The 20,428-nt window shown below is 39.9% G+C and overlaps 1 protein-coding gene across 1 annotated transcript in view; it reads left to right on the forward strand.

Annotated features, from left to right (window-relative positions):
• LOC126184345 (potassium voltage-gated channel subfamily H member 2) overlaps nucleotides 1–20,428 on the forward strand; it is an 832,502-nt gene that overhangs the window by 620,815 nt on the left and 191,259 nt on the right. Inside the window, exon 8 of the mRNA XM_049926724.1 lies at nucleotides 11,445–11,605. Coding sequence (XP_049782681.1) covers nucleotides 11,445–11,605 — 161 coding nt within the window. The remainder of the gene's footprint in view (nucleotides 1–11,444; nucleotides 11,606–20,428) is intronic.

Here is a 20,428-nt window from a genome sequence, read left to right on the forward strand (position 1 = left end):
GTGACTGGGTGCAAGTTGAACAGAACAGCTGCAGGAAACCAGACTCATTGAGGGAGTTGGTTGCACATACTGTAGCCACCTCACCTGACCATCTTTATGCAGTCACTAAGTTGAGCCAGTAAAACAACAATACTATTCATTGGGAGGGTTCTAAGCAAAGACGAAAAGCTGGCTTTCGCCAAAGACACGGAGGGGATCTTTTGGTCTTCTGATGCACATTTCGGGAATTCTGAAACTAACAGGGCATCATACACAGACTATAACATCACCATTTCCAGAGCAGTGATCTCACAGTGTCCATGTAGACAGTCATCAGTCTTTTTCAACAGAAGTTCGACCAGAGCACCAAAGAAAATGATCCAGCTCTTAACATTCACGAAAGAACTGTGACTGAGGAAACTGTCTAACAGATTCTTGTTCAATGATAAATATTCTGATGGGAAATTAACATCTAAACCAGTTTTTCACTTAAAGACAAAAATACTGACATGAAGTTTCATTTTATACATCAAGCTCTCCAATAACACCCATGAAAATTTAAATATCAGCAGACAGAGGACATGGAGGTTGATGTGTTGATGAAGTTAGTTTATTTATTTATGTTTAATGTCTTGGCTTTCAGGATTTGCCCATATGGCTACTTCAGTAGTGGAATGTCAGTTATGACAATACAAATAAGAGGACAACACAACACCCAGTCCCCAATGGGAGAGAGTCTCCAACCTGACCAGGAATTGAACCCAGGCACCCTTGGTTAGCAATCTACCATGCTGACACATAGCTACCAAGGCAAACAATGAACTTCTTCCTGCACCAATATACAGAAAGTGTACTGAAGGACAATTTTTTTAAATCTAAAAGTCTTCATGTAAGACTTTATTCTCCATTTATATCATGGCCATAATAATTGTAGGGAAATGTTTAAATTTGAAATGGGGCTGCTAGCAAAGAGCTGGAAATAAACAGACAGCTGTTCAGCAACAAGGAGTTTAACAGGCCATGAAAATTGCTGAAGTCTCAGATTAACTTGCATCTCCCATAACAGGGGCAATGACTGGCCATTAACAGTAAGAACCTGTTTGCTCAGTGACTTCAAACTTGGAAACTTACAAATACGCTTATTCTCAGTATACCATGTGTAATTAAACAGGGAAACACTGATGCTGGAATCCAGCAATCCACTGGCTGGTTCTTGGTTAATGGTGGCAGAGTTAAACAGAATGGAGGACTTACTGATTCCTCTTAACTTATTGCATTCCACTGCTGGAAAATCTCCTCACATCCCCAAACTCCTCTCTGACACCGTCACTTGCCACCACCTCCCCCACATCACTCCGGATATTGGCAAGCAAAAGGCCCCAGTTTCTTACACCTAAAACAGTTCTGCCTACCCACTCAGATCCTTCCATGATGCTGAGGGGAAGCATCACCTGGGGTATTGCCTTGCTGGTTAGAAGCCCTATTTTTTGATCAGCAAAACAAATACTCTCTATATCTGATGCCACCAGATCTATGTCACTAAAAGTAACAACTGAATTCCATCAGTTATATTGCTAACAACCGGAGACATGCTGAACCTGACACACAGTGCTAGTTTAGTGTGTCTAATGTTGTCAATGTAATTCATGAAATTTTCTTCTTGATTTTGTGCCCTGAGATAATGCTTGTTGATTAACTCATTCCTCAGTATGTCTGAGAAACTTCAGTTAACAGTCCAGTCACAGAAAACACACAAGTTGCCCCCTTCTTGTATAACCTGATCAATCATACTAACCAGCCAGCTGCTGGTTATTGGGTAAATGAACTGAAAAATTACAAGATCGGGAATCTGAAGGGCAGTGGACTGTTCTTGCAACTTAACTGACAAGTAAAAAAATTCTGTAGCTTGTTCACTTGTCTCCATTGGCAAATTTGTAACCCCTTGCACAATAACCACCATAGGATTAGGTAAATGTCTAAATGCTTCCAAATCTCTACACCATCACCACTCCATGAAAGATGCTCGAGCCCATGAGTACTGTCTAGCCATGCCTCTTCATCTGCACCTTCTACCCATAGCAGAAGATTAACTGTTCATTGAAGTTCCTTAATATTTTCTTGCATTACTCTGATCTCTCTCCTTTGCTTAGCATCTGTTCAAATCCTACACAAATCCTGGGCTTTATTACTCAGATGGTCAAGATGAGCATGCACACACAGTAACTCAGAGCATGAAGGACTACAACCCTGAAGCAAGTCAACATTGTTCAGCACACTGGTGAGTGACTCTTTACAAATAATCATGCATTGATCTACCTCACCAAGAGTTGCGGGGCTCAGTTGCAGTGGGCACTGGTGCATGCCACAGAGATGCTACCTTCCACTGGTTGACCATGAGTCTTTAATTCATGCAGTAGCTACTTTCTGGAGATGCAGTACATCCTACATCCACAACCAGGCTCTGCTACAAATGAAATGGGACAGCTGGCAAAGAGTTTTAAGTGGTTAGGTGCTACAACATGAAGTTAATGTTTGTACCAGAAAGTACATTTATTTTTTAAAAATTTTTTTAAGGTCCAAATACCTAATATTATTATTAACAATGCCTTAAACAATTATAAGAATTTGAGTGATATCAGTTTACAGCAAACTCAAAATATACCACACATTCTGAGTTCTCTGAATTATACCTAAGAACTATAACAGAATATATAACCCCAAAAGATATATTATGCTTTGAACCCTTTGAATTATACAAGCACATAAGAACTAAAACAGAAGGAAAAGGGTCATTAACAAGTTATCGAGAACACAACTAATGTAAATGGAAAACTAACAATTAGTTCAGATCAGGCAATTATAGATCACCAGAACAGTGAGCAAAAAGCAACACATATAAATTAAAATCAAGCAATGATGCCTTCTTGATTGAACAATGCATGTAATGGGTAATAATGATTTAACACCAAATAATCTGTGACTAGTGATCAATAGGCTCAAAATTTCACGTGAGCATTCCTCAACAGTCAGTCCTGTACCATGTCTTAACTTTCCAGTCAATAGCCTAATAGAAAAGACTCTTTGAACTCTACATACCTGATTCAAACTAAACAAAATGCCCCAGTGGGCTCACTTAATACAGTTAAAAGGGATCAGTTCTTGTCCCAAGAAGACATTGCAAAATTGTTATCACCACGTGCTCTTCCTTTTGACATTCATGGATGTTCGGTAATTACATGCTGTGTCATATAATGTTTATAGAGTTTTATAGTGTTTTAACTTACTGTTTTAACTTTCATAGTGTTCTAACCCTTCATTTATTAACATCACTTATGATCTTGAATATTTAATTTGTCCACATAGCTTTAATTATATCACTGATTTATGTCACTCTTTAAATAGTTAACATTTTTCTAAGACACAGGACTGTAGAAGCAGTTAAATAAACAAACATCCCTCTTGTGATTCCATAGATTTTAGCGGCATGTTACATGTTTATGCTCTTCACAGATATGCTGCCAGATATGATCGTCTTCTCTACACGATATTTTGATGATCCATCTGGCCGCCATCTTCAGGTGCAATTGCTGAGTACACAGTTGCACTGGAATTGAATACGATTATCTGATGACATTATTAATAGAGATAAAGGGTTTCCTTTAAGCAAGATATGGAACCCTATTTTATCTGCTACAAAACAACAGTGGTCTGGTTTTTGACCCGCTACATCATAATTTGCAATTTATCACTTTCACCAGTTTCCACTGCTGGTGGCATTGCAATTCTTCACTTTGCAGGGGCCAGCTTTTCCGCTTCTCATGCAAGCACAGTGGGCTGTACCCGAGGTATAAAGGAGCCACCGTTTCTGATGTTCATTCAGTTCTGGTATGATTGTGTGCTCAGTAATTGCACTTGAAGATGGCAGCCAGATGGATCGTCGAAATATTGTGTAGTGAAGAGAATCATATCCAGCAGCATACCCATGAACTGCATAAACATTCCTCTTACTAAGTTATTTCAGTTATGTGAACAAAAATATAATGCTGATTGGGCATGTACTCTGAACTCCTTGTCAAACCATTGAAATTTATACTGATTATCTGCTGCTAGGTAGATGGTTGTTTGTTGTTTTGTTGTTAGAATTGAAAAGAAAGAAATATGAAGGGAGTACTTCAAGTCTATCTTGGCTGTTCACATGTATGAACAATGTCACAAGCCTGTGCCTAAAATGTAAATTCCGTTTGAACCTTGCATCTGCTGAGTAACAAATTCCATTCACACTCTGACATCATGTCTTCACTTTTGCAGTGGACTGTCATAATTTTTAATTCTGAGATTAGACAATCAATTTTACTTTTGTAACACTCACTTGGGGACCATTATATTTACTGAACACAATCAGTGTTTTTAACAAAGTTGTCTGTTAGTACAGGAACCAAATTGTGGAAGTTCTTGGTGATACATTCATCATAATAGAAATTATTACAGAATAGTAGTTCCTGATTGAGCTGACTAAAGTCCAAATACTACTTAGCTGATAAGCATGTGTTTTGTAATCGATGTTCCATTAGACATAATGCAGGTAGAAACCACAAATTCATAATTTGTAGCACCCTGCAAACAGTAAACAATTGTAGTGGTCAAAGTCCACAGCTAGAGGTGAGTAGAGTAACAGGAACTGAGGAAGAGACTGCTACTAGGCACCCTTATATTTGCTCTCTATATCAGTTCACATGACTTGCAAGCAATATCTGCAGTGCTCTTGCCATAAGTACCCTTGCCAGATGTGGACAATGTTATGCATATCAGTAGATCTTTATTGCCTATTTACATGTCTGGCAGGGTTACTAAATCCCTTCCCCCTTGAACTGGCACATAGGGGTGTATCCTACCCTACTGGTGCAGTGGAGAATGAAATGGCAGAAGCTGCTCAGAGCTGCATGTTGTCAAGATGGAAGGCACCTTGCATATGTCCAAGGCCCCTGGCAACAATGCTTCTGGTTCCAGAGCTTCTTGTGTAGGCCTGTAGACTGCTGGACATAGAGGCATCTGTGAGGGATTTGGCGGGTCCAGTGATTCAACTTTCTTTCCTTATTGTGGGACCTGCAACATATATTATGTCACAGTAGAATGTTATGCAGAGGATTGTTAGACAGTATGCTGCTTGATATTTTATTTTAGTATATAAGCTTTTTTGTCTTTATTTAATCAGTACATGTCCTGACACTGGAGATGGGCATATGTCAATTTTGAGTAAACTATTACTGCTGTCTATAGTTGTTGGATGTGATATCCTTTCCAGTAACATTTTAATGTTGTTTGATAATTTGATGTTGCACATATATTATAATATGTTTTTTATTATTTTGACAGTTGTTGAAATTCAAGTTTGACAGCTAGTTGTTTACTTGGAGATATTTATGTTGTTGTCAATGTAAACATAAATATACATCAAACACAGACAACATAAATATCTTTGAGTAAACAACTAGCTGTCAAACTTGAATTTATACAGCTGTCAAAATAATGAAATGTTTATTATAATATATGTACAACATCAAATTACTGAACAGTGTTAAAACCTTGCTGAAAAAAATACTACATTCAACAACTACAGACAACAATAATATTTTTCTCAAAGTTGACATATGCCTATCTTCAGCATCGGTATGTGTACTGATGAAGGCAATAAAGCCAACATAAGCTTATACACTAAGATAAAATATCAAGCAGCATGCTGTCTACCAATTCTCTGCAAGGTTAAATTTTTGGTGAAACCGGATTAACATCTGTGGGTGTGTCGTGTAGCTTGTGGCAAGGGGTGACTAGGTAGCCATCTGACAGTGGACTCCATGATGAATAAAATAGCTAACTAGGGTGCCACAACTAGAGATGGTAACAGTGCTGTTGCAGGATTCAGTGGGTTGAACTGACCACCACCACCACCAACAAGAACAACAACAACAACAACAACACCTGGCACTCCTCCTGTACTGTCACGGATCCCCAGATCGACCTGGCAGTCCATCCAGATGTGCATTTCCACACTAGGACACCCACATTGAATGGTCTGGCTGCATCTACTTAGTGTTCTGTGAGTAGACATTGAAGATCCAGAAGCACCCTGTGATGGTGCCCATGAAGGTACTGCACTGGGCTTCTACCATTGTTGCAATTCATGTTTGACAGTTAGTTGTTTACTCAAAGATATTTCTGTTGTTGTCTACATAATATGCTTCTACCATCTGTGAGAAGCTAGGAAGGTGTTTAGTGCTGAAGCAGATAGCTTGTTCAAGGATGGATGAAAAGGGGTGTGTGGTAAGATGTTTAATTTCAATGTGGCTGCAAAGCCTTTTGAAATTAGTCACTGTGAATTGGGGACCTCAGTCCATCACCAGTGTGCAGTGTGCACCCTCTATTGCACATGCTCACACAAAGGTGGCTGTTGTCTGCCGAATGTGGATGACACATAGAAAGTGGGAAAAGACGACCATAATGATTAACCACACGGATCTCAAGAAAGGGCCTACGATGTTGGCTCGAACTTGTCCTACAGCTGTGTCATTGTTGGCTACAGTGAAAGTGATTGAAGTGGTGCTGGTGTGCCAGCTGCATCATTCTGGAAATCTGCTCGTTGGTTGATGTATGAGCTGCAACACCTGATGTTGCAGGTGGGGCAGCACCACCATCCAACTCTGTTTATCATCTTCTGTAAAATACCTTGCTGAATGTTAAGTTGATGCCACTGATGAAGACAGCAAAGGCCAGGTAGATCTGCCCCAGAGAGCTTGGGAGGCCAAATATATTATTGACTGATGGATCTGTCACAACCAAAAATGATAAAATGTGTGACATCTGAATAAAAGCACTCATCAGTTGCACACAACATAGAAATTTTACCTCATGGTGGTCATAAACAGTTTACTGAGTGAGTAAGCACCTAGTCTAAAGTGTGAAGACTGGTTTATAATGGAGATCAATGCACCTGTGTTGAAAAGAAAAGTCACTAGAATGTCTTGCACTGTTGCCTTAATGAAATTTTACATGGTACCAGCACATGATTTTGCTTGAAACATTATTAATTTGAATCAGTTGTGGACACTCCCTTGTGCCCTCTGTGCTATGACATACTTCCACAACGGAACTTTTACATAAACACTTAAAACGCTCCTCCTCATATTGTGGGACACTTCCATCTGTGATACAAGGAACATAGAGTCCAGGCGCCTTGGAAACAAAGTTTACCAATGCAAATGATGCCTGGTACTAGCCTGGGATAGTGGGGAATGCAGCTGGGTGGCTGCCACTGAATGTAAATTGTTTATCACTTTAGAGTCTGTTATGGAAACCCACTGCACTGTATCAGTGTGGTTCTGGGCCACATAAGAAATTTCAGTCTGCCAAAAAAGTTTGTTGTGCTGTTTGCAGAATTTCAAATGCATGCTCAGTTCACTACACTTCAGCCAGGGAGGTGAGAGACTGACTTAAATCTTGTGTGGAGGCTCTTAGCACTATGGGACTTAACTTCTGAGGTCATCAGTCTCTTGTGTGGACTTCTGTATTTGTGGCTAAGAGAATCACTACACCAGGTATTAAGCTATTCACATACAATTTACCACACGCACATGTGAATTTACATTTTTGACTCGACCCCTGAAAATCTCCTATCCAAAATGTGTAACCCAGTGTCTGACTTATGATTATGTAAGAATTCTAGCCATACTGCTAGCATATGCATTTTTTGGGAAACATAGTCAGATATTACAGAGAAAATATTGGATAATAGTAACATTGATCGGTTGGACAACGGTGTTAACATTAGAACCAAGTAATATAATGGAAGATTTGTACACAGTAAGAAGGCTCATTGGTAATCCAGTGAACTATTGAACTGTTTAATTTAGCCCTGATGCTAGTTTAGCTGTGGCTGCCAAAACTAGAGAAATGTGGTGTCCACGGCAGCATTTGGTGAACCAAAACTACGAGTTCTTTGCCGCTAGTGTTATGTCCCTCACTTAGGGCCAACAATGTTTATTGAAAGCAATAAACTTCAGTAAGAACAAATTAAAACTGTTTGAGTCCATGAACCAAACAATGATAGTTGTCAGTAGCACATTTATCTGAGCTATGATATAATTTATTGTGAAATGGCACCTGATTAAGTTGATTAAAGCTCAATCCCTATGTAGCCAATAAGCATGTGTTTAGTAATCAATATTCAATTAAGGCTAGTGGCAGTTGAACTACAGGTTCATAATTCATAGCACTGTGCACACAGTAATTAGTCATGGCAGTTAAGGACCACAGTTACAGGCAAGTTGAATAACATTAAGTGAGGGAGAGATTGCTGCCAGGTGGCCTATAATTTACCCACATTGAACTTTACATGACTGGCAAGCAGTATCAGTATATTCTTACTGCAAGCACCTGTGCCAATGGTGGTTGATGTTACATAAGTGTATATCTTTCATTTTCTTTGAACACTCTTGTAAGATACTCTTTAATCATTAACAATGGAAAATCCAGAATGGAATGTAACAATATCACGAAAAAGACAGCTGCTACTCACCATATAGTAGAAATGCTGAGTTGCAGATAAGCATAGCAAAAAGACTGTCACAAAATGAGCATTCAGCCAACAAGACCTTTGTCAAAGAACACACACACACACACACACACACACACACACACACACACACACACAGTCAAGCAAACGCAACTCCCACACAAATGAACACAGTCTCTGGTTGCTGAAGTCAGGCCACGACAAGCGACCAGCAGTGCATGATGGGATAGACAACCAGCCGGGGATAAGGAGGAGGCTGGGGCAGGGACAGGAAGGGATAGCAGGTAGCACTGAGGGACGGTGAAGTCCTGCTAGTGGGAGCGTGCAGGTGTGAGCTGGAGAGAGGGTAGAGCAGCTGGTTCAGTCAGGAGGTTGGATGGAGAGTGGAGGAGGGAGGAAAAAGGGGTGAAGTAAAAAGACTGGGAGCATTGGTGGAATAGAGGGCTATGTACTGCTGGAATGGGAACAAGGAAGGGGCTAGATGGGTAAGGACAATGACTAACAGAGGTTGAGGCCAGGAGCATCAAGGAAATGTAGGATATATTGCAGGGAGAGTTCCCATGTGTGGAATTCAGTGAAGCTGGTATTGGTGGGTAGGATTCAGATGGCACAGGCTGTGAAGCAGTCATCAAAATGAAGAATGTCATACTGGGTGGCATGCTCAGCAACAGGGTGGTCCAGTTGTTTCTTGGCCACAGTTTGTTAGTGGACATTCATGTGACAGACAGCTTGTTGGTTGCCATGCCCACCACATAGAATATAGCACAGGGGTTGCAGCTTAGCTCGTACATCACATGACTGGTTACACAGGTAGCCCTGCCTTTGATGAGATATGTAATGTCTGTGACTTGACTGGAGAAGGTGGTTGTGGGAGGACATATGGGACAGGTCTTGAATCTAATTTCATTACAGGGATATGAGTCATGAGACAAGAGGTTGGGAGCAGGGGTTGTGCAGAGATGGACAAGGATATTGTATAGGTTCGGTGGGTGGGTGAATACCACTGTGGGGGTGGAGGGGGGGGGGAAGGAGGGAAGGATAGTGGGTAGGACATTTCTCATTTCAGTGCATGAAAAGTTGTAGTTGAAACCCTGGTGGAGAACGTAATTCAGTTGCTCCAATCTAGGTGCTGCTGAGTCATGAGGGGAATGCTCCTCTGTGGTCAGAATGGTTGGACTTTGGGAGATGGTGGGTTAGTAGAAAGATAAGGCATGAGAGATCTGTTTTTGTACAAGATGGGAGGGTAAGTACCATCTGTAAAGGCCTCAGTGAGACACTTGTATATTTCTAGTGAGACAGCTCGTCACAGCATATGTTATGGCCATGGGGGGGCTAGGCTGTATTGAAGGGACTTCTTGGTATGTACTGGGTGGAAACTGTCAAAGTTGAGGTTTTGTTGGTGGTTGGTGAGTTTGATATGGACAGAGGTACTGATGTAGCCATCTTTGAGATGGCAGTCAATATCAAGGAAGATGGCATATTGGGTTGAGTAGGACCAGGTGAAGGAAATGGGGGAGAAAGTGTTGAGGTTCTGGAGGAATATGGATAGGGTGTCCTCACCCTCAATCCAGATCATGATGTCATCAGTGAATCTGAACCAGCTTGAGGGGTTTGGGATTCTGGGTGTTTATTAAGGATGCCTTTAGATGGCCCATGAATAGGTTGGCATGGTCTGATACCATGTGGGTGCCTATAGCCATACCTCGGGTTTGTTGGTAGGTAATATTTTGAAAGGAGAAGTAATTGTGGGTGAGGATGTAGTTGTTCATGGCAAGTAGAAAGGAGGTTGTCAGTTTGTAATCCATGAAACATTGGGAACAGTAGTGTTCAGTAGCGGTAAGGCCTTGGACATTAGGGATGTTATTGTAAAGAGATGTGTCATCAATAGTGACCAGCAGGGCACTGTGTGGTTAAATAACAGGAACTTTGGAGAGTCTGTGGAGGAAATGGGTGGTATATTTTATATAGGAGGGTAGGTAGTGGGGAATACGTTGAAGCTGTTGGTCTAAAAGAGCAGCTGCACACCCTCTCCCTACCTCATCTCTGCACACTCCCACTAGCAGCACTTGACTGTTCCCCACCTCTACCCTGTTACCCCTGCCGCTCCCCTCCCCAGCCTCCTCCTTACCCCTACCTGGTTGCCTCTCCCATCACTCGCTGCTGCTTGTAGTCTGGCTTCAGCTGTCGGACTCTGTGGGCCATGTGTGTGTGTGTGTGTGTGTGTGTGCACGCACACGCGCGTGTGTGCACATGTGCACGCTGTCTCTTTTCAACAAAGGCCTCATTGGCTGAAAGCTCATTCTGTGACAGTCTTTTTGTTGTGCCTATCTGCGACTCAGAATCTCTGCTGTATTGTGAGTAGCAATTACCTTTTTCATAATATTGTTACTCTTTAACCACGAAATTTCTAAAGAGTGCAAGGGATAACATAAGTCATAAGTGTAAATGGTAAGTGTAAATAAAGCTATATAAATTTTAACATGCCCATATAATAATTTGCAGTTTATATCTGTTCACAGATACAGCACATTTACTTACATTTACAAAGTTTGACAACCTCACACATAGCATGATAAAAGAAAGGATACTGACAGGCAAATAAGCTTATAGAATTGAAGGTGCATAGAGTGTTCTAAATTCTATATTTCTGTTTGCGTGTCTGTGATAATTGTGTGTGGAAAATACTTCACGTTGTAGGTGATGGTCTACAGATTTTGTGCAAAATATTGAAAAGAACAATGTGTGTAGAGGATGGTCCTGTGGCATAATTTTTGTATGATGAAAATTTCTCCTTTCTTATAATTAAACTTATAAAAGAAGCCTATGATATAGTTGTTTACTTTGATGAACTATTTTTGTACCATTTAAATCTTTGCATTTTACTTTTTTTTATTTTCAGCACTTATGTATGCCAGCATATTTGGAAATGTATCTGCAATCATACAGCGACTGTATTCAGGGACTGCAAGATATCATACACAGATGCTGAGAGTGAGAGAATTCATTCGTTTTCACCAGATACCTAATCCTTTACGCCAGAGGTTGGAAGAATACTTTCAGGTATGATATTCCTTTACAGTCATTAGTCTTTATTATTGGCCTCTGTTACATTTAATTCTTTTTCAAAACTCAGTTCAGTTTGCTTTGAATTGTGTTCCAGGTTGTCTCACTTGAGTAGTTCTAAATTTCCAAGAGCTATTGTGCATGTTGGAAAGGACAGAGTACTATGAAAGATTGAAACAATGAGGGAATGTTGATTCACAGATATGAATGTTATCATACTCTGTAATTTTTTTTCACTGGTGCCACTTGAGAGAATTTTGTAGGGTGAAGAAGTTTGTATTGATAAACTGTTCCACAAAATTTGTTCTGTGTACATACAGATCTTTCCAGAAAAACAGTATCTGTATTAACTGTCATGTAATACATGAAACTATTTTTCAGTGTCTTGTTTTACAGTGTACTATGGAGTGTCCATCACCATGTATGAAGGAACAGGCACTGTTATGATTTACAGCTGTATGAAACAGAAAAAAAAATTTACAATTTTGAAAATGATTAGACTTCAGCTGTACAATTTACTGGTGACATGTGAAAATTTGTACTAGATCAGAACTTGAACCTGGATTTCTCATAAAGCAGAAATCTGTGTCTGAGCTCTGGTCCAGAACACATGTTAATATTTCATCAATACATTGTGCAGCTGAAGTCTAACTGTATTTGCAACTGCAGATACATTTCTTCCAATACATAAAAGTAGTCAAACCTAAACCCAACTCAGTTCCAAAGTTATGAATGAACAACACATACTAACATGAATTTTTCCAAGAGACTGCTGGGAAATATGATATGTGTATTTGGCAGTTAGTATACCTTAAAAATACATAAGTCTTGTCAAATATGGCTGTGAAAAATCTTGGGAATGGTACACACTGAGGTGACGAAAGCCATGGGATACCTCCTAATATAATGTCGAACCACATTTTGCATGGTATAGTGCAGCAACTTGACGTGGCATGCACTCAGTATGTCATTGGGAACCCTGCAGAAATATTGAGTCATTCTGCCTCTATAACTATCCATAACTGCGATAGTGTTGCTGCCTAAGGATATTGTGCATGAACTGACCTCTTGATTATGTCCATAAATGTTTGAGGGGATTCATGTCAAGCAATCTTGATGGTCAAACCATTCTCTCAAATTGTCCAAAATGTTCTTCAGACCATTTGTGAACAGTTGTGGCTCAGTGACAGGGCACATTGTCATTCATAAAATTTCTATCATTGTTTGGGAACATGAAGCACATGATCATGAAATATTATATATATATATATATATATATATATATATATATATATATATATATATATATATATAGAGGGAAACATTCCACGTGGAAAAAATATATCTAAAAACAAAGATGATGAGACTTACCAAACAAAAGCGCTGGCAGGTCGATAGACTCGCAACAAACAGTTGCTTCATCAGGAAAGAGGGAAGGAGAGGGAAAGACGAAAGGATGTGGGTTTTAAGGGAGAGGGTAAGGAGTCATTCCAATCCCGGGAGCAGAAACAGTTACCTTAGGGGTTTCAACAACATCTTTGCCTCTTTACTTCTGCCTCGACTGACATCTCTGCCCAAACTCTTTGCCTTTACAAATGTCTGCTTGCGTCTGTGTATGTGTGGATGGATATGTGTGTGTGTGTGTGTGTGTGTGCAAGTGTATACCTGTCCTTTTTTCCCCCTAAGGTAAGTCTTTCCGCTCCCGGGATTGGAATGACTCCTTACCCTCTCCCTTAAAACCCACATCCTTTCGTCTTTCCCTCTCCTTCCCTCTTTCCTGATGAAGCAACTGTTTGTTGCGAAAGCTTGAATTTTGTGTGTCTATCGACCTGCCAGTGCCTATATATTTATATAATTCTGCATCAGATGTTTTTCCCTTGTATTACAAAAATTGACAGTTATCTTTATTTTTGTCCATCTAGATTGCACATATTTCTACAGTTATGACTGCTTTTTTTACAGTCAAATTATCTTCAGATCTGAGTGTGTCATCTAAATGCTTTGTCATGGAATAATATGTTCGATGATGTAGCATAAATATTGATTATAGGATTTGATAGGTTACTCTTGTCATTGACATACTAAGCTATGAAGAGGTTTTGATGGATCTGAAACTGGTAATAACATTAGAAATATGGGGTGAAGCGAAATTCATGGACTCTGGCTTCACAGCGCGGCTTCTCACATGCCAGGAATAAAAAAATACCTCATTCAAAATTTCGTCTGTTGAGTACATCCAGCAGTAAAAGGATGTTAAAGAGTGGCAATCTGGCAACACTGTAAGTACATGCATGGTAACTACCTCTATCAGCAAATGTTAGTTGTGCTGTACAGTTGGTGCAGTGGATAAAGTTTTAGGTTAGCATGCAGGAGCTCGAGAGTTCAGTCCTGAGTTGGGGTGCATTTTTTGTAGTTGCTACTTTCATTCTGACATTTCATACTGTAATATACACTGTTCATTAGATCACATGTATCCTAAATTTACAACATTTTGTAACACTGAATGTAGGAAATATGTGGTTAGACAAATAACAAAAAGACAGTTGAAAGAAATGGCCTGTCATAGGACCAAATAACTACAAAAACAATATCAATTTTGAGATGCTAAAGGTGATAGGGCAGTACAACAACACAACATCTACACTACTGGCCATTAAAATTGCTACATCAAGAAGAAATGCAGATGATAAATGGGTATTCATTGGACAAATATATTATACTAGAACTGACATGTGATTACATTCTCACGCAGTTTGCGTGCATAGATCCTGAAAAATCAGTACCCAGAACAGCCGCTTCTGGCCGTAATAACGGCCTTGATATGCCTGGGCATTGAGTCAAACAGAGCTTGGATGGCGTGTACAGGTACAGCTGCCCATGCAGCTTCAACACGATACCACAGTTCATCAAGAGTAGTGACTGGCGTATTGTGACAAGTCAGTTGCTCAGCCACCATTGACCAGACGTTTTCAATTGGTGAGAGATCTGGAGAATGTGCTGGCCAGGGCAGCAGTGGAACATTTTCTGTATCCAGAAATGCCCGTACAGGACCTGCAACATGCGGTCATGCATTATCCTGCTGAAATGTAGTGTTTTGGAGGAATCGAATGAAGGGTAGAGCCATGGGTTGTAACACATCTGAAATGTAATGTCCACTGTTCAGAGTGCCATCAATTCGAACAAGAAGTGACCAAGACGTGTAATGAATGGCATCCCATACCATCACGCTGGGTGATAAGCCAGTATGGTGATGATGAATACACGCTTCCAATGTGTGTTCACCGCGATGTCGCCAAACATGGATGCGACCATCATGATGCTGTAAACAGAACCTGGATTCATCTGAAAAATGACATTTTGCCATTCGTGCACCCAGGTTCATTGTTCAGTACACCATCGCAAGCACTCCTGTCTGTAATGCAGCATCAAGGGTAATCACAGCCATGGTCTCCAAGCTGATAGTTCATGCTGCTGCAAACATCATTGAACTGTTCGTGCAGATGGTTGTTGTCTTGCAAATGCCCCCATCTGTTGACTCAGGGATCGAGATGTGGCTGCACCATCCATTACGGCCGTGCAGATAAGATTCCTGTCATCTCAACTGCTAGTGACAGGAGGCCATTGGGATCCAGCACGGCATTCTGTATTACCCTCCTGAACCCACTGATTCAATATTCTGCTAACAGTCATGGGATCTCGACCAACGCGAGCAGCAATGTCGCGATACGATAAACCGCAATCGTGATACGCTACAATCCGACCTTTATCAAAGTCGAAAACATGATGGTACACATTTCTCCTTCTTACACGAGGCGTCACGACTATGTTTCGCTGGTCAACTGCTGTTTGTGTATGAGAGATTGGTTGGAAACTTTCGTCATGTCAGCACGTTGTAGGTGTCACCACCAGGGCCAACCTTGTGTGAATGCTCTGAAAAGCTAATCATTTGCATATCACAGCATTTTCTTCCTGTCAGTTAAATTTCACATCTGTAGCATGTCATCTTCATGGTATAGCAATTTTAATGGCCAGTAGTGTTTTTGTCATTTATACTACATGTAATATGAGTGCTCAGATCTCCCTCATTAGCAACCAGAGACAATAATAATGTTGCTATTAATGACCGCATGACTTTCACAGTAAAATACATTGTCCTCAGAACATTAGATGCTCAAAGCAACCTCCTTGCACATCCAAACATTGTGCAACCCACCTCATCGTGCAGCTCTGAACCCTCTGCAGCAAAGCTGCATCCACAATAACAAGAGCAGCATGAACACACGCTACCAATTCATCCACATTAGTTGGTGGAGTAGAGTACACATGCTCCTTCAGGTGTCATCACAAGAAGAAATCCTGGGGATTTAGGTCAGGTGAACATGGTGGCCATACAACTGGACCACTATGTCCAAGCCATTTCCCTGGAAATGTTCTGTCCAAATACTGTCGCACATTGATTCGAGAATGTGGAGGTGAACCATCATGTTGGAACGATATCCTCTGTCAAACATGTAATGGAACATCTCCCAGTGCATCAAGCTGATAGTTTGAGAGGAGTGCATGATACATTCATGCAGTCAACCAGTCAGGCGACTTGTAGGGGCCCAAACATCTGTTACCAATATTCCGGCCCAGATGTTGATACCAAAGCGAAATTGATATCCATAGCCATGGGTGACTTGCAGGTTAACCTCACACCAATGGTGGGCACTGCATATTGAAGACTTCTTCACGAGTGAATGCTGCTTCATCTGACCATATTACGGCATTCACAAAGTCATCATTGGCTTCCTGTTGTTGTTGGAACCATTCACAGGATTGCATCCACTGATGGCAATCTGCAGGATGCGGGTGTTGCAGGAAAGCACAATGATAGGGGTGCAGCTCATGCTCATGCAGGACGTTAATGACAGTGCATTGTGAGACACACAGCTGTCATGCTATGCTACATGCACTTCACTGAGGTTCTTGGTGTATGACCTCCAGAATAGCTTCCTCAGTAGTTGGAGTATGGCCTGTCTGTGGATGACCTCTGTAATGTGATGGTGGAAGGATAGAACCTGATTCCTGAAGGTACAGCTCCAGACGACGAAACACATTTTCATATGGTTGGCGTCGACAATGATATCTAGCAGCATATTCACGAGTGACAACACCAGCCCAGTTATCAGATGCACCAAGGATCAAAAGCATATCCACATACTCATTGTTTGTGTATGCCATACATCTGCCACACTGGTTCAGAGGTCTACAATGAGAAAATTCAGTATGTGTTCTCATCTACATTGGAATCTGTGATGGGTGTGTTACTCTGCTCACAACTAGTCCCTGTCTGGTGGACAACACCTACAGTATAAATATGGCATCAGTCCTGTGTGCTGTTCTACCTAAAACACATTATCCCTTTGACAGATATTGTCCTGCATGATGCATCCCGGCAACACTAATTGTGAAATGTTTGGTTTTGAATTACACTGTTTCCCTAATGGTAACAGATGTTATGTTTCCACAATCCCATTGATAGAATAATAATAAGAAGAATAACAATAATGCACTGAGATATGTACTAAACAGCATGTGGTTATCAGACTCATTGTTGAAAGGCATAATTAGTGGGTCCATGGTGATAACACACATAAATAGTAACCAAATTTGAACATTATTCGCAAAGCGTGTTGCTAATCCTACAGGTAATGTAAGGCCAGAACGAAATGTAATGAACATGAATGAGGCAAGAATAACAGTTGGTACTAATGTATGGGACCACTGGAGCAGTGTACAAAGAAAACATCTAATAAAAGAAGTAGAGCAAATAAATTAATGCCCATGACATGGAAAGGGCTTCTTTCAAAGTTGATGAATCTCCCATTTCTACAATTGTAGTATGTAAGTGCAAATATTTTCTAGAGGACCCACTGCAATTGCTGTTGACAGTTAGATGCCAGATACCATACCACCTGGACTACATTTCCCAAATAAAAAAACATATGCCTCAACCCAGGGTCGAACTCTCGACCTCCTGCATGCTAACCCAAAACTCTATCCACTACACCAACTTTACAGCATGACTAACATCTTCTGACAGAGGTAGTTACCATACATGTACTTACAGTGTTGCCAGATCGCCACTCTTTAAAATCGTTTTTCTGCCAGATGTACTCACCGGCCGAAATTTTGTGAGAGACATTTTTTTGTTGCTGACATGTGAGGAGCCGCACTGTGAAGCCCGAGTGCATGAATTTCGCCTCACTCTGTACATGTAATGTAGACAGCCAATAAAAATTGTCTTTAAATGTTAAACATGGAGACTGAAAATCTGCAGGAAACCTCCCCACAACTTGATAATTTTACCTCAGCACGCTTCCCAAACTAAGCCCTGTTGAACATGTATTGGTCATAATAAATAAATGACTATACCACTTCTGCTAGCCACTCAAAAGGAGAAACAACTGTCCCTTGCAATGCAGAAAGCATGGTTTACAAGTCCAGAGGAAGAAATGTGGAGTCCTGGTTCTCAATGCTGCACAGAATTTAACAGTACGATGTGATCACTCGCTGGAAATGTTTTGCTGTCTCCATAATTGTGTGAATGCATCTACTCACAGGTTTGTTAAAAGCCAGGACATACAACCTAAAATAGAATCACATTTTTAATACTCATGGAGAGTTCAGCCTAATGTTCAAAGTGAGAAATGTTTTCCTTTCATATGAAGAGCTTTTAGAGCACTGATGTTTTCTCCATACTTACTCTTACCTGTTGATAAGTGACCATTAGGGTGGCCCTTATTTTTAAATTTTCTAGAAGTTCAGCTCCTACCTTACCTTGTTCCAGCCAATGAAAAAACGATCTGCACAAAACTTTAGGAGACCTACAAGGACCATGATGTTTTGAAATTTTTTCCTGTAAGGTGAATTTTTATTATTTTTTTATTTATTTCATTTGCAATCACTTGTACATACTTGTAATGGAAATTAATAATATTTCATTAATTTAAGTAACATGAGTTCTCTGTTTCTAGTAGCTTTTGATGTGCTACTACTAGGCTAATATAAAAAAAACTAAAATTGTTCACTATCCAAACTATGTTCTTTTATTTTCCATGCATATTGTTAGATAAACTTATACTACTATCACTAGATCCCTATTATTATTGTTATTATTATTATTATTAGAATTAGAATTAATTGATAAATTTATTTCATAACATTATTATTTTCTAAAATGTTATGGGTTAGGTTTAATTATGACTTCTGTGACATTTTCTTCTTAAATGAATGGCAACATCTTTTTCCATTAGTTCTGTAGACAAATTAAGATTACTGTTTTACATATCTCTAATAAGCTACATCTTCAGTCAAAATATGGGGGCCAAACTACCCCAAAACCATTAAGTTTGGAACCTTTTCTTTTGTAATTTAGGAGTCACATAGCATACAGTAAAGGAAGACACAACATTGGTAATTCAAAAAGTTTCCATACTGTTGAAAAAAGCACTTCATACTAGAAGAACTGCCAAACAGTTGATTAGTTATTCAGACTCTATGACTTATGGAAAGCCTTACAAAAATGTTTGATTAGAATTGCAGACAAGAAAAAAGCAAAGAGATATATTGCGGAAATGGTGGTCAATCTCTTTGATGTAGGTCATAAGGATGTTTTGGAACAGGTGAAAAACAGAAGAAAATTAGAAGTTTTAATGCTTCAGTGCCAAAATGGATGTTTTGCCTCCATGTTTGATTTAGATCAATTCGAACAATGTTTTGCCACTCATCAGTTTGATGCATCAAAAACAAATGAGCCAATATCAGCCAGTGAAAGCGGTGATGCTGGTGAGAACAGTAAAACATCATCTGCTATTTTTCAGGCACAGCACTAACCATAGCAAGAGCAACAGATCCAGCAAGTCAAAATACACTGCACTTTTTTACTCCTGGTCTCTTTAAAGTTATTGACAGGTGCAATATCTGTGATGGTATTGGGGTTTACTTGTTAAAGATTGCTGCAGAAGCTGTTGCATATGATACTGAACACCTGTCAATGAATCATACTTCTTTCTAAAGCCTCAGAAAAAAGTTGGAGAAACAAGATGTACAGAAATAACACCCAGTTTAATGTTAATGGTTACCAAGAATTATTCTTGGGCTGGGATGGAAAGCTGCTCCCAACAGTCACAGGTATTCGAAACACTGATAGATGGACAATAATAATAATAATAATAATGTTTCAAGACAAGAAGTGATTGGTTCAATTCCTTGAAAGGCCAACCTGTTTAGGATAGGTTGACTAAATTGGGCTCATAAAAAAAAAAAAAAACTGTTGTATTGCGAACTATTGTACATCCCTTGCCATCAACACATTTTAGTTAGGGTTTTTGGAGCTTCTATAAGAGACCTGATGCTTTTTGAAAGATTTAGAGTTACCTGGACTAAACTTGATAAGAAGGCTTAGGTGACTGCTAGTATTGAAGTGTCTGATGATGTTTGCTGTACCACTGGATTTTGTGACTACCACCTTTCCAAACATAATCAACAACAGGTTGATTACTGAGAAAATTTTGAGTCAGTCTGTGGCATTCTGAGGACAGGACATCTCTTTGTATGCCAGGAACCATCAACCATACTACGTGGATGACAAAGGCGATGTATTGATTCAAGATATACCTCTTTGAAGATAAAATTCAGTTATCTCTTAGGAAGAAAAACTATTTAAGCAGAATGTGTATTTTTCTTGGGTGGATGTAAATATGAGGTGCTACCTAAAATATATGAGTATTTCATATATCTAAGGGTAAACCAAGTTTCAATTTTACTAGTACATTA

The sequence above is a fragment of the Schistocerca cancellata genome, chromosome 4, assembly GCF_023864275.1.
Source record: "Schistocerca cancellata isolate TAMUIC-IGC-003103 chromosome 4, iqSchCanc2.1, whole genome shotgun sequence".
Classification (NCBI taxonomy): Eukaryota; Metazoa; Arthropoda; class Insecta; order Orthoptera; family Acrididae; genus Schistocerca; species Schistocerca cancellata.